At 42.3% G+C, this 13,546-nt stretch overlaps 1 protein-coding gene and 1 pseudogene across 3 annotated transcripts in view; one reads left to right on the top strand and one right to left on the bottom strand.

Moving 5' to 3' along the window:
- Positions 1–13,546, bottom strand: part of WWP2 (WW domain containing E3 ubiquitin protein ligase 2) — a 148,175-nt gene that overhangs the window by 117,992 nt on the left and 16,637 nt on the right. For all 3 annotated transcript variants that reach the window (XM_007129038.4, XM_007129037.4, XM_028477486.2), the window contains exon 2: positions 5,595–5,679. In XM_007129038.4, coding sequence (XP_007129100.1) covers positions 5,595–5,664 — 70 coding nt within the window. In that variant the 5' untranslated portion in view covers positions 5,665–5,679. The remainder of the gene's footprint in view (positions 1–5,594; positions 5,680–13,546) is intronic.
- On the top strand, positions 3,955–4,063 carry LOC112065230 (uncharacterized; annotated as a pseudogene).

Below are 13,546 nucleotides of genomic sequence, written 5' to 3'. Positions count from 1 at the left end.
TTCAGACATTTAGAAAAGTTGCAAGACTAATACGAAGAATTCTTATAAACCCTTCACCGGGGACTTCCCTGGTGGTCCAGTGGTAAAGAATCCCCCTTCCAATTCAGGAGACGTGGGTCGATCCCTGTTCAGGGAACTAAGATCCCACATGCCTCGGGGCAACTAAGCCTGTGCGCCACAACTACTGAGCCCATGTGCCTCAATTAGAGACAGAAAACCCGCACGACACAACTAGAGAGAAGCCCACGCGCCACAATGAAAGATCCCACATGCCACAACGAAGACCCAACGCAGCCAAATAAATAAATAAATAAAAAATTTGATTAAAAAAAACCCCTTCACCCAAAGTCACCAAATACTTACTTTCTACGCTACTTGCTTTATTACTCCCTCTTTTTCTCTCCCTAAATACTTCAGTGTGTCTTTTCTAAGAACTAAGACATTTTCCAACATTACCATAGTATAATTATCAACACGGGGAAATTCAACATTCTTTAATACTATTATCTGAGGTACAGAACTTATTCAAATTTTGCCAATTACCCTATCAATGTCCATTATAGCAAAAGAGAAAAGATTTTTTTCTAGTCCTGGACTCAATCTAAGATCACATGGTGCAGTTAGTAGTTTTTTGTGAAGTTTCCAATTTACATAAAAAATGAAAGAATAATAAATAATTGCACATTATTTACTAACTGCTATCATTTTGCCACATATGCTTTTCTGTCTCTCAGCGTCTATCATCAATATTACCCAGAGAACTTCCGCAATAATAAAAATGTTCTACACCAGCGCTGTCCAATACATTGCCATGAGATACATGTGGCTATAAAGCACTTGAAATATGGCTAGTGAGACTGAGGACTGGAGCTTTAAATTTTATTTAATTTTAATGTAAATAGTTCTATGTGGCTATACTTGCTACTCTATTGGCTAGCACAGGACCCAGATATATATACGACATCTGTGTTTAAAAAAAATAATAAGTTGGAGACATCATGACAGATCGGCCCTGATTACTTTCAGAATGCAATTCCTAACAATAAGGGCATTCTTCCACCTCCCACACCACCATTATTATACCTAAAAAAAAAATGTATAGTCACTCCTTCCATCATTTGATATCCATTCCATATTCAAATTTTCCCAGTTGTTCCCAACTTTTTTTTTTTTTTTTTTTTTTTGCGGTACGCGGGCCTCTCACTGCTGCGGCCTCTCCCGTTGCGGACCACAGGCTCCGGACGCGCAGGCCCAGTGGCCATGGCTCGCGGGCCCAGCCGCTCCGCGGCATGTGGGATCCTCCCGGACCGAGGCACGAACCCGCATCCCCCGCATCGGCAGGCGGACTCCCAACCACTGCGCCACCAGGGAAGCCCAACTTTTTTTTTTTTAATATTTATTTATTTATTAGGTTGTGCCAGGATTTAGTTGCGGCTCTCCAGCTCTGCAGTTGTGGCACGCGGGCTTCTTAGTTGTGGCATGCCAATTCTTAACTGTGGCACGCATGTGGGATCTAGTTCCCTGACCAGGGATCGAATCCATGCCCTCTGCATGGGGAGCGCAGTCTTAACCACTGCGCCACCAGGGAAGTCCCCCAAACATATTTTTATAGCTGTTTTTCTCCCAACCCAGGATCCAATCAAGATGAACAAACTGTACTCAGTTGCTGACTCCTTAATCTTTTAACATCTAGAATGCACTCCCTTCTTTTTCCATGACAATGATTTTTAAAGACTTCCTTCCACCAGCTGTCTTATAGAATGCTAAATCCTGCATTTTTCTGATTGTTTCCTCACGGTTAGATTTACAGTGAACATTTTTGTCAAGAATACTAACTACACAGGTTAGGTTGTGTACTTCTTACTGTACACACCAGGCCATCCTCTTCTTGGGGATACTAATTTTGATCCCATGGTTAATGTGGAGTTTGCCAGGTCACTCCACTGTAAAGATACATTTTCCCCTCAGTAATTTGTAATTAATAAGTGGGGTGATATTTTCAATGTTTCTTGTTCTTAAAAGACAAGCCAAAATAAAGGTCTCAAGTTTATCTAGAAAGTTTATTTACTATTTGATAAAATATAAATGCCAGTTTCTTAAACATGGAGTCACATCTTCACATAGGATTTAGCTTTTAAAGTCAATAAATAAGGCAAAAAAATCACATATTTCCAAAATTATACCCCTGAAAAACTCTTAGGAAGGCAACAGAATAGAGTGTGGCATATTATCCTTCTATAGGTTCCAAACAGCCAGTTTTTTGCTTTTCTGTGCTGTGTTTTCAGTGTTCCTTCAGTTAAATATCAGATAAAATAGTTGGCTTATGTTTGAGGACCTTAGTGTATTTAAAAGTGTATTGTAGGGGCTTCCCTGGTGGCGCAGTGGTTGAGAGTCCGCCTGCCGATGCGGGGGATACGGGTTCGTGCCCCGGTCCAGGAAGATCCCACATGCCGCGGAGCGGCTGGGCCCGTGAGCCATGGCCGCTGAGCCTGCGCGTCCGGAGCCTGTGCTCCGCAACGGGAGAGGCCACAGCGGTGAGAGGCCCAAAAAAGTGTATTGTAAAACTCTAGGACTGGGGGAGAGGGATAAATTGGGAGATTGGGATTGACATATACACACTATTACTCTATATAAAATAGATAACCAGGGCTCCCCTGGTGGCGCAGTGGTTAAGAATCGGCCTGCCAATGCAGGGCACACGGGTTCGAGCCCTGGTCCGGGAAGATCCCACATGCCGTGGAGCAACTAAGCCCGTGCGCCACAACTACTGAGCCTGCGCTCTAGAGCCAGCGAGCCACAACTACTGAAGCCCTCGTGCCTAGAGCCCGTGCTCCACAACAAGAGAAGCCACTACAATGAGAAGCCCGTGCACCACAACGAAGAGTGGCCGCCACTCACCGCAACTAAAGAAAAGCCCGCGTGCAGCAACAAAGACCCAACACAGCCAAATAAATAAATAAATAAAATTTTAAAAAAATAAAATAGATAACTAATAAGGACCTACTGTGTATAGCACAGGGAATTCTACTCAATACTCCTTAATGACCTATATGGGAGAAGACTCTTAAAAAGAGTGGATATACGTATATGTATAACTGATTCACTTTACCATACACCTGAAACTAACACAACACTGTAAATCACCTATACTCCAATAAAAATTTTTAAAGATAAAAAATAAAATAAATAAATCTCTAGGACTGCACTATGAGAGACACAGGGAACTGGGGCAGAGAGAGGGGACAGCATAGCAACAGCTCCCAAATTACACCAGAGGCTCTATCCACGAAATGCACGGGAGGAAGAACCACCCACACTGTTTAAATGGTTGTTTCTCTCCTTCTTCTCCCCCACCATTTTCCTGGATGGTATTATCAACTCCCTATAGCTTAAGTGCATATATAATGAGGTGCACCTGTATTATCAAGTTAGCTCTCTCCACACTAGTGAGAAAATACACATTGGGGAAAGGCAAGAGAGAAACCTTTAGAAGTCAGAGCGTGTTCCTGAATAACATGGTCCCAAAACAGGGACCTCAGGATATCACCAGTTTCCATGGGCAGGCTTCTGTTCTGACCTAGCCCTGCTAATTACTAGATAAGGCAGTAAAAGCTGTAGTCTTAAGTTCAAAACCCTATCAGTTCACCCTAATCCTTCTCCCCTCTCAAAAGGGCTGGAGCAGCCATGAGACACCAAGAAAAGTAATTAAAATGTATGAAGACTTTAAAAAAAAATCAATAACTCAATAAGAAACAGGCAAAGAATAGACACAGGCAACCCACAGAAAAGGAAATACAGATTTACTTAAACATATGATAAGACACTAAACATCACTTATCATTTAATGAGAAGTAAAACTATGCTGAGAACACAATTTTTTTTTTTAACCAACCAGACTGGCAAAGATTAAAAAAAAAAAAATCTGACAACATATCATGATGGTAAAGGTGTGGGGACTACAGCCGTACCACCCTGAATGCCCCTGAACTCGGAAGCTAAGCAGGGTTGGGCCTGGGTAGTACTTGGATGGGAGCCCGCGTGGCAATACCAGGTGCTGTAGGCTTAAAAAAAAAAAAAAAAAAGATGACGTGGGGAAAGGAGCACTCATTGATAACAATAGGTTCCCTCCAGGCTAGGGAACTGGGGAGCTGGAGGAACGGAAAGAATTGTAAACTATGTGAGTGCATTAAATAAATGAATAACGTTTCCATTTTAAAAACAATAATTTAAAAATTTGGACCAAAGATACAATTTTGCCTCCCAATGATCACGTTGAGAGGCCTGAGCCCAGATACTGAATGCCACTCCTCCCTCCCCAGCATCTTGTGGTCCCGTGACTCCTCCTCCTAAAGCTACTGGAGCAGCAGGCTTTCATCCGTGTGATATTTACTGAGGCCTCACTATGTGTCAGGCACTGTTCTAGGCTTTGGGGCATCAACAGTAACCAAAACAGACAAAAACCCCTGTTCTCGTGGGGCTTACATTCTACGGAAAGAGACAGTGAATAAATGAAATAGATTCCAATAGGTCAAACATTAAATAGTGACAGGGGCTGAGAAGAAAAAGATAAAGTGGTGAAGGGGAGAGACATGAGGGAATCAGGGTAGGGAGTCTTTAGATAGGGGAATCAGGGAAGGCCTCGTTGAAGAGAGTGACTTTGGGGTAAAAACCTGCAGAAAGTAAGGAAGCAGACCAGGTAGTTAACTCAGCCAAAAGAGCATTTCACTCCGCAGGAACAGCAAGTGCAAAGGCCCAGGGGTGGGAGCGTACCTGGTAGAGGCAATGAATAGCAAGGGAGGTCCATGTGGACCCGTGCATCTAGACAGAGAGGAGTAAATGTGGAACAGGAAATGAGAAATGGAAGGGATCGTATCACGTGGGATCTTCAGCTTGTACGCGGAGTGAGATCGCCAGTCCTTGAGGTGTTTGAGCAGAGAAGTGACAAGAGCTGGCTTACACTGTAACAAGATGACTGGCTGCTGTGTGATAAACAGAATGAAGCAGGGCAAAGGGCAGAAGTAAGAAGCCAGGTTAGGAGGCTACCGCCTTAATCTAGGGCGGAGATGATTCCAGCTGGTGGGTCAGCAGGGGTGGTGAGAAGTGGCTGAATGCTGCCCACATTTTGAATGTAGACAAAACCAGATTTGCTGAATACAGGATATGGAGGGGAAAAAAAAAAATCAGGTCAGTTCCAGGCACGTCACATTTTAGACGTTTACTAAGCCTTCAAGTGGAGATGCTAAGTGGGCTACTGGATATACAAGCCTGGAGTTCAGAGACAAGGCCAGGCTGGAGATAGAAATGTGGCAGTGATCTTACTATTGGTGGCATTTAAAGTGATAAGGTTTGGATGAGCTCACCAAGGGAATGAGCGTAGATAGAAAAGAGCCCTGGGGAAGGAAGGATTCGCCATTTTATATAATTCTTTCCAAAAGTTCCTTTTTTCCCCCTCCTCTTCAAAAACTCCAGCTATAATATGACAACCCTATAAGAATCAACAGATACGCTCGTAAGCCAAAGTGTGGTATCATTCCACCTCTTTCCCAAAGATGGGGCTGGACCTGAAATGACAAACTTCATACAGTGCCACTCACCTTTCAGAATAAGCTGAGACTTCTCAAAAGGCAGGGCCACCCCTGCCCGGCTGGAGCTGGCAGATGCCATGTCATCACCAGGAAACTGAAAGACAAACAAAGCAGCAGGTTTTGAGGATATCTGATAAGAGACTGAGGAACTGAACCCAATTTTAATATCTGAGTTTAAAGAGATAGAAGCAAGAAAATATAAACATTCAGAACTTCCCTGGTGGCGCAGTGGTTAGGAATCCACCTGCCAATGCAGGGGACACGGGTTCAAGCCCTGGCCCGGGAAGATCCCACATGCCACGGAGCAACTAATAAGCCCGTGTGCCACAACTACTGAGCCTGCGCTCTAGAGCCCACGAGCCACAACTACTGAGCCCACGTGCCACAACTACTGAAGCCCGCGCGCCTAGAGCCCGTGCTCCTCAACAAGAGAAGCCACCGCGATGAGAAGCCCACGCACAGCAACAAAGAGAGTAGCCCCCTTCACCGCAACTAGAGAAAGCCCACGTGCAGCAACAAAGACCCAACACAGCCAAAAATAAATAAATAAATAAATAAAATTTATTTTTTTAAAAAGAAAATATAACCATCTAAGCAACTGCAGCCACGCTGCTTCAGGCAGAGTGGTGTCTGTCTCGTATTGACTACTGAATCTGTGTAGGACTTGGACGGGCTAAGGACACAGCACTGCTACATCAACCTCTTAAGGAGGGAGAGCCTAAAATAATATCTCCAAAAAGAAAGTCACAGTTCAACAGTTTTTTAAAAAGTAGGGACCTTCCTGGCAGTCCAGTGGTTAAGACTCTGAACTTCCACTGCAGGGGGCAAGGGTTCAATCCCTGGTCGGGGAACTAAGATCCCAAATGCCTCACAGTGTGGCCAAAAAATAAATAAATAAAATTTTTTAACAATAAAAAAAAATTTTTAAGTAATATTAAACCAATTTTTTAAATGGACAGAAGATTTTAATAAAAGTTTCTCCAAGAAGATATACCAGTAAATGTGCTTATTGGCCAAGGAAATGACAGACCGGGATTCAATCTACATCTTCTGATTCCAAAGCCCAACATTCATCCAGTCCACTACTCTGGTATCACCTGGATGTGCACGCGGACCTGGCCAACCAAGCACATGACATAATTTTTGATGGACCTCATTAGCCATAAGGCATCCCCGTCACTCCATCTCGGCTAGAAGCAGAAGTCTATCTTGCATTTTGAGTGGATCTTTTACTCATACGTAATTGTGTAACATCGTCATTTGTCATTTGGAAAATATTGGGTTCACTGAGTTCTACAGATATTCCAAATGTTGACACATTTCATTATACCCTATCCAAAATATCACATTTGGGAATGTCACCACTGATCTCATCAGACAAGTTTTTGAGTATTGGGCAGCTGTCAAGCTCTTTGTGGTAGATGGAAGTGTTCCAAAATTCTAATTTTCGCTTAAAAACTCATATTCTATCATTGGCAACAAGCACTGTCGGTTGTTTTCCTTGAAGTGACAGGCTTACTTCATTCATCTTCAGGAAAATGTCTGCCAAACACCCAAATCTATTAACGCTAGTTTATCTGTTGATTTTTTTTTTAAGTAAAAAATGGTATTTCATGGAAAAAGCAACTGTATAACACAGCTTTTAATTCAAACAGTCATACAAGTGCTTTTTCTCAACACAGCAATTATACTTCAGTATGCAGGAGAAGTGCTTTAGGCGTATTTCCCATTTTCATCACATAGAGTATTAAAAAGACATGCATGCACACGAGTAAAGACAATACAATTGGTAGTTTTTACTGCTTCATCAAGCACATTCTTAAGTGAAACTGGCTTTCTTTCCTTTTTACTGAGCGGGCCATGATCAGGAACACAATGACAGCAGCCCAGGCCAGTGGTAGTGCCCTGATTCGTGCTATGGCACCAACGGTTTCACTGACCTTTGCTTTTGCACCATGAGTGCGTGTGTCACAGTGAAAAAGGCAAAGTTATCATGAAAATAGTTTTGATCCTGCAGAACCCTGAAACTCTCGAGGGGCCACCAGGGGCCTGAGGACCATACCTGAGAACAGCTGCTATAAAAACACTCTGAAATTCCTATTCTATTCAACAGCATTTATACCTTCTTTCATTCTATTTGTATCTGATCTCTCTCCCAACTCCCTATTCTGAAGAGCTGTTCAGACTTAAAATGTGGTTATGAATGTACCATAGGACGCTAAGAATGGAAGCCGTTTGTATGAGAATTAAATGTAGCTACCACTAAGTCACATTGATTTTGACATTTTCCACAACCGAAGTCAAAGAATCCTGTGCCTCGAGATTTTAGCCAAAACAAAACGAAAACCATTTGCCTTATTTATAAGATTTCCAGTCCAAGAAAAATTTAAGGGACCAGTTTTTTTCTGGACTAGTCCGTAACAGGCATTTTACTTACATATAAAGTAGCAGTGGAAACTTCTGAAATGTTATGGGTAACATATAGGAATACAATACTACAACTATTCTTATCAAGACTTCTAGAGGCCAGACCTCCATGGTATTAAATCCAAGAGTGAATTCTCATTCCTTGTCTTAGATGACCTATTGGCAGCACCTGACACAATGGGTAGATGACTCTTTCTTCCTTGAAATGCTTTCTCCTCTTGGCTTCCAGGACACCACACCTGCCTGATTCTCTTCCTGCCTCTCAGGCTGCTTTTCCTCAGCCTCCTTTGTTTGCTCCTTCTCTGCTCCCGAACCTCTAACCACCCGAGTGTCCCAGAGCTCAGGCCTTGCACGTCTCCCCTCGGTTATCTCAACCCATCTCATGGCTTTAAATACTAACTATTTGTGGACAATCCCAAATGGGCGTGTCCAGTACGAACCTCACCCTTGAACCTCAGGTCCTCTTTGCGCATTGACAATACTGAGCTTCTGATAGTCGCCCTCAATCCTGCTCCGCATCTCAGTTAATGACAACTCCTTCCATCCGGTGGCTCAGGCCAGAATTCTGGGGCTCATTCGTGCTTCCCCTTTCCCTCCTACACCCCACATTCAACCCATCGATAAATCCTATTGATTCTACCTGTAAAATATTTCCAAGCTCAAACATTTCTCTCCACCTCCACTGTCACTGCCTTGCTGCAAACACCATCATCTCTTAGCTGGGTTGTTGTTTTTCCTGCTTCTGCCCTCTGCCCCCTTCAATCAAATTTCTACGTTCAGCAAAAGTCCTGTCTTTTAATATGTAATCAGATCATATCACTGTGCTATTCAAAAGCTGGAAGCTATCCAGTGGCTTCCCATCTACCTCAAAGTCCTTGTAATGAACTTGGAGGGTCGGCGTGATACACTACCACACACCTCTGTGACCTTGCCTCCCATTTCTTTCCCCGCTCCCTACCTTCCCCATGGGCCTCCTCGCTGTTGCTTGAACATGCCAGCCATGGTCCCCCATCAGACTTCTACCCCTCTGTCTAGAATGCTCTTTTCCCAATTGTCCACATATACAGCTTATTCCTTCACTGCCTTCAGGCATTAACTCAAATGTTGCTTTCTTAAGGGGCCTTCCCTAGCCACCCTGTGAACCCCACCTCTCCACACACACTGTACCCATCCTTTCCTCGTTTACCTTTCCACCTTAGCATTTATCACTGACACGGTTCATACTGTATTGATTTCTTGTATTTATTGTCTCCCTCCTGTAGAATGTAAGCTCCACGAGGGCTGAGACGTGTGTCCCCCTCTTAGCCCTGTAGCCCACTCCCTGGAATAGCGCCCGGCTCCTAGTAAGAACTCCATATTTATTGAATGAATGAAGAGGAGAATCAACTTTCTGAAATTCAAAAGGATAATGTTTTGACTCCCTTAAAGTTTTTTTGGTAAAGCAATAAACACATCAACTCTTTTACCCATCAGATTAGCAAGAGATCAGAAGTCTGACAATAGTGTTGCTGAGAAGCCTCACAGGCTTCCGGAAGCAGTGCAAGTTAGATGGTACCTGGCAACCTCCGATAGAGTTAAAGATGCATATATTGTACTTCCCAGAATTCCACTCCTAGGTATTTGCCAGGGGAAAATCTTCCAACAAATGCAGAAGAAACCATGTTCATCGTGGCAATGTTTATAACAGCAAAAATTTATAAATAACCTAAATGTCCATCAATGAGGGAATGAATAAATTGTGAAATAGTTATAAAATGGGACGCTATATAGTTCTTGAAATGTATGAATTCAACCTATATGTACAAACCCCAAACTGTAATACTAGAACTAAAAAAAAAAAAAAAAAAAAAAAAAAGCAAGTGATAGCCTAAGTGTAGGGCAACGCCATTGGTATACACTTGAACTTTCACAAAACAATTGTATCTACTGTTGTGGACACACATGAATGGTATGAAAGTATAGAAGCATGGATGGGAAGGAACCACACCAAGTTCAGGACAGAAGTTACCTCTGGGGTAGCGGAAGAGGGAGAGCAGGGGAACTGGAGTGAACAGAGAGACCAAGGGAACTTCGACTGTATCTGCAACATCTCATGTTTTAAAGGAAGAAGTTCTGAAGCAAATATGGCAAAATGCTACTAGTCATTAAATCCAGATGGTGCTTTTTATGACTGTTTGCTATCTTACTCTCTGAACCACTTCATATGTTTGATCTTTTTCATAATTTAACAATAATTTTAAAGGGGATAAAAAGATGATATCTTGAGTAATGAAGGAAAGACTAATGATTGTAAATTAAGCCTCGGGGCTTTTAGTAACAGAGGTTAAAGCACTAAAAGCTGGAAATCCATTATTTATAGACTTTAAAAAGAAAACAATTTAAAAATCTTTACATCTACTGGGACTCGTTCTAAGGGTAGTAGCAACTCGACTAAGGGTAGTTTTTAAACTAGCTTGTTCTCCCTGGGCTTTAGCTGTTTTTAGCCTTTGCTCTGAACTAGAGAGAATTCTGGAGAATGAAACGCAAAGCCCTCACGTGGCCTGTTACATGGGAGAAAGACCAAACCTTTCGATCTATACTTCCGTGGCTCCAAAACAAAATCAATCAGATAAATTCCAAAGGCGGCTCAGAACAAAACCAACAGGGAAAGCAGTAGAAATAGAGTAGATAAGACTACCATGTTTTCTTCCTCCCATGTCTTTCATAATTACAGGCCACTGTTTACTAACGATAGCCCATGTTATTTATGCAGGGCTTTGTCTCCAGATCCATTAGCAACATACCACCCTGACACTACAAGGTAGGTATCTTTTCTTTCCTTTTTTCTAAATAAATTTATTTATTTTTTTGGCCGCATTGGGTCTTCGTTGTTGCACAAGGGCTTTCTCTAGTTGCGGCGAGCCGGGGCTCCTCTTTCGTTGCAGTGCACGGGCTTCTCATTGTGGTGACTTCTCTTGTTGCAGAGCACAGGCTCTAGGCACATGGGCTTCAGTAGTTGTGGCCCGCGGGCTCAGTAGTTGTGGCTCACAGGCTCTAGAGTGCAGGCTCAGTAGTTGTGGAGCACGGGCTTAGTTGTTCCACGGCATGTGGAATCTTCCCGGACCAGGGCTCGAACCCGTGTCCCCTGCATTGGCAGGCGGATTCTTAACCACTGCGCCACCAGCGAAGTCCGGCAGGCAGATTCTTAACCACTGCGCCACCAGGGAAGCCCCAAGGTAGGTATCTTGAATTGAACCTTTGCAATCCATGTATAAAGACAAATAACCATTACTGTTGAAGGGAAAGTACCCCAAAGTACCTACAATTCCTGTCTCAGGGCCCCATATTGGACAGGGTTCCCAATGGGCATGAGGTCCAAACTCCTACTAGCCACTTTAGGAAGCTTATGAAAGCTGAGACCCAGATTTTACTCTACACCTGTCTCAGCAACACAAATAGATGACTCTATACATGCACTCAAGTAATTTTTTCCCCTGCTAATAGTGATGAGAAGTGTTTGCATTCAAATCACTTCCAAAAAACTGAGTTAGCATAAGCCTGGGGCAGGCAGGGGGAGGAGGGAGAACATGTTTAAAACATCACCAAAGGTTACAGATGCTCGATGAATTTCATTATTCAAGGAAGTCATGGATTTATCAGGAGAAAAAGGGGGAAGCCAGAACTAAGTGTGGTAGATCTACCCAAATTTCTTGAAAAAAAAGAACAACATTATCCTCTGAACTTAACCTCTATGTAAATCTCGACAAGCACTTTTAAAAATAAAATATAAAATAACAGAGTAGAAAATATTAAAGTACACCATACATAAAGGAAAGTATTATTTCATAAAAAGTTTGTTCAGATAAATGTACATTTACATCTTCATGTATACTGTGTCATGATATAAAATGTGTATATGTCTTACTAAAGACTGTAGTCAGAACCTCTTGAGAACAACTGCTCTACAACAATCCTATCTGACTTAGGGTCTTAGATTAGAGAGACACTAACACGAAGCAAAGAGACAAACACTAGACTGGGGACTAACCAGTCACTCAGAGAAATGCCATCAGTTTATTATTATCAGTTTAGGTCTGAGAAATTTTCCCACATCTACGTAAAACAGTATTTATTCAATCATTCAATGCGTACTGAGCATTTATTCTGTACCATATACTGTTTTGGGTGCTAATGATACATCAATGAATAAAACATTTAAAAAAATTCCTACCCTACAAGATTCTCCTGGTAAAGAGCCAAGAATGATCCTGGCTCTGGCAGGGGGATGGGAAAAGTAACCATTCTGATGTATGCCCAGAGTGTTCTCTTGACAGCAGCCCTCACTCCAGGAAGAAGACTCTACCAGGCCTTATCCCAACTGGGGGGGAGGAAATTTCCCTGAGGCCCCCCTCTAGACTATTTATCGCACTGAGAAAGGAAAACAGTTAATAAACACTTGTAAAGGTCACAGCCCAGGGACAGAGACCCACTAAAAGACTGAGATTTAATCATAAAATTATAAAATGCTTTCCCTCCCCCACACTCTGCCACCATATCGAGGATCCAATAAAATAACAGTGGATTACAGCTGAAAGAGCTAAAAGGTGTATACTCTATTTAAGAAAGAGTTCTTAGGGAAGACCAGAGATTACAGGGGAGACAAAAACAAGGATACTAGCATAATTTGAGGCCTCTGGTACCTACAATTACATCAATCATTAAACCAAGGCAACTGCTAGCCAGATTACACAAAACTCCCAACTAGATAAAGGCCTATTCACCTCAGTTCCTATTACCTAATACATCCTGCCTGGCTTTCAATTAGAAATTGTAAGTTATGCTAAAAGCTAAGAAAAAATAATGTGAAGAGACAAAGCAAGCATCAGAATTAGACTCAGATATGACAGCTTTTGGAATTATCAGACAGGGAATTTTAAATAACTATGATTAATATGTTAAGGGCTCTAATGGAAAAAGTAGACAACATATAAAAACAGATGGGTAATGTAAGCAGAGACATGGAAACTCTAAGAAAGAATCAAAAAGAAAATGCAGAACATGGTAACAAAAATGAAGACTGCCTTGATGGGCCCATGAGTAGACTGGATGTGGATGAGGAAAGAATCACTAAGCTTGAAAACATATTAACAGAAACGTCCCAAACTAAAATGCAAAGAGAAAAAAAAGAATTTAAAAAAAAAAAAAAGAAAATACAGAACTGCCAAGAACTGTGGGACAATTTCAAAAGGTACAAAATACACATGACTGGAATATCAGAAGAGAGAACAGAGCAAAAGAAATATCTGAAGTAATATGGTCAACAATTTCCCAAAATTAACGACATAACACCAAATAACAGATCCAGGAAGCTCACAGAACATCAAGCAGGATGAATCAAAAATCAAAAAATAAACTTAAAAAAGAAGCAAGGAGGGCTTCCCTGGTGGCGCAGTGGTTGAGAATCCGCCTGCCGATGCAGGGGACACGGGTCCGTTCCCCGGTCCGGGAAGATCCCACATGCCGCGGAGCGGCTGGGCCCGTGAGCCATGGCCACT

The sequence above is a fragment of the Physeter macrocephalus genome, chromosome 17, assembly GCF_002837175.3.
Source record: "Physeter macrocephalus isolate SW-GA chromosome 17, ASM283717v5, whole genome shotgun sequence".
Taxonomy (NCBI): Eukaryota; Metazoa; Chordata; class Mammalia; order Artiodactyla; family Physeteridae; genus Physeter; species Physeter macrocephalus.
The sequence above is the reverse complement of the archived record's forward strand: the minus strand, read 5'-3'. Positions and strand labels throughout refer to the sequence as shown.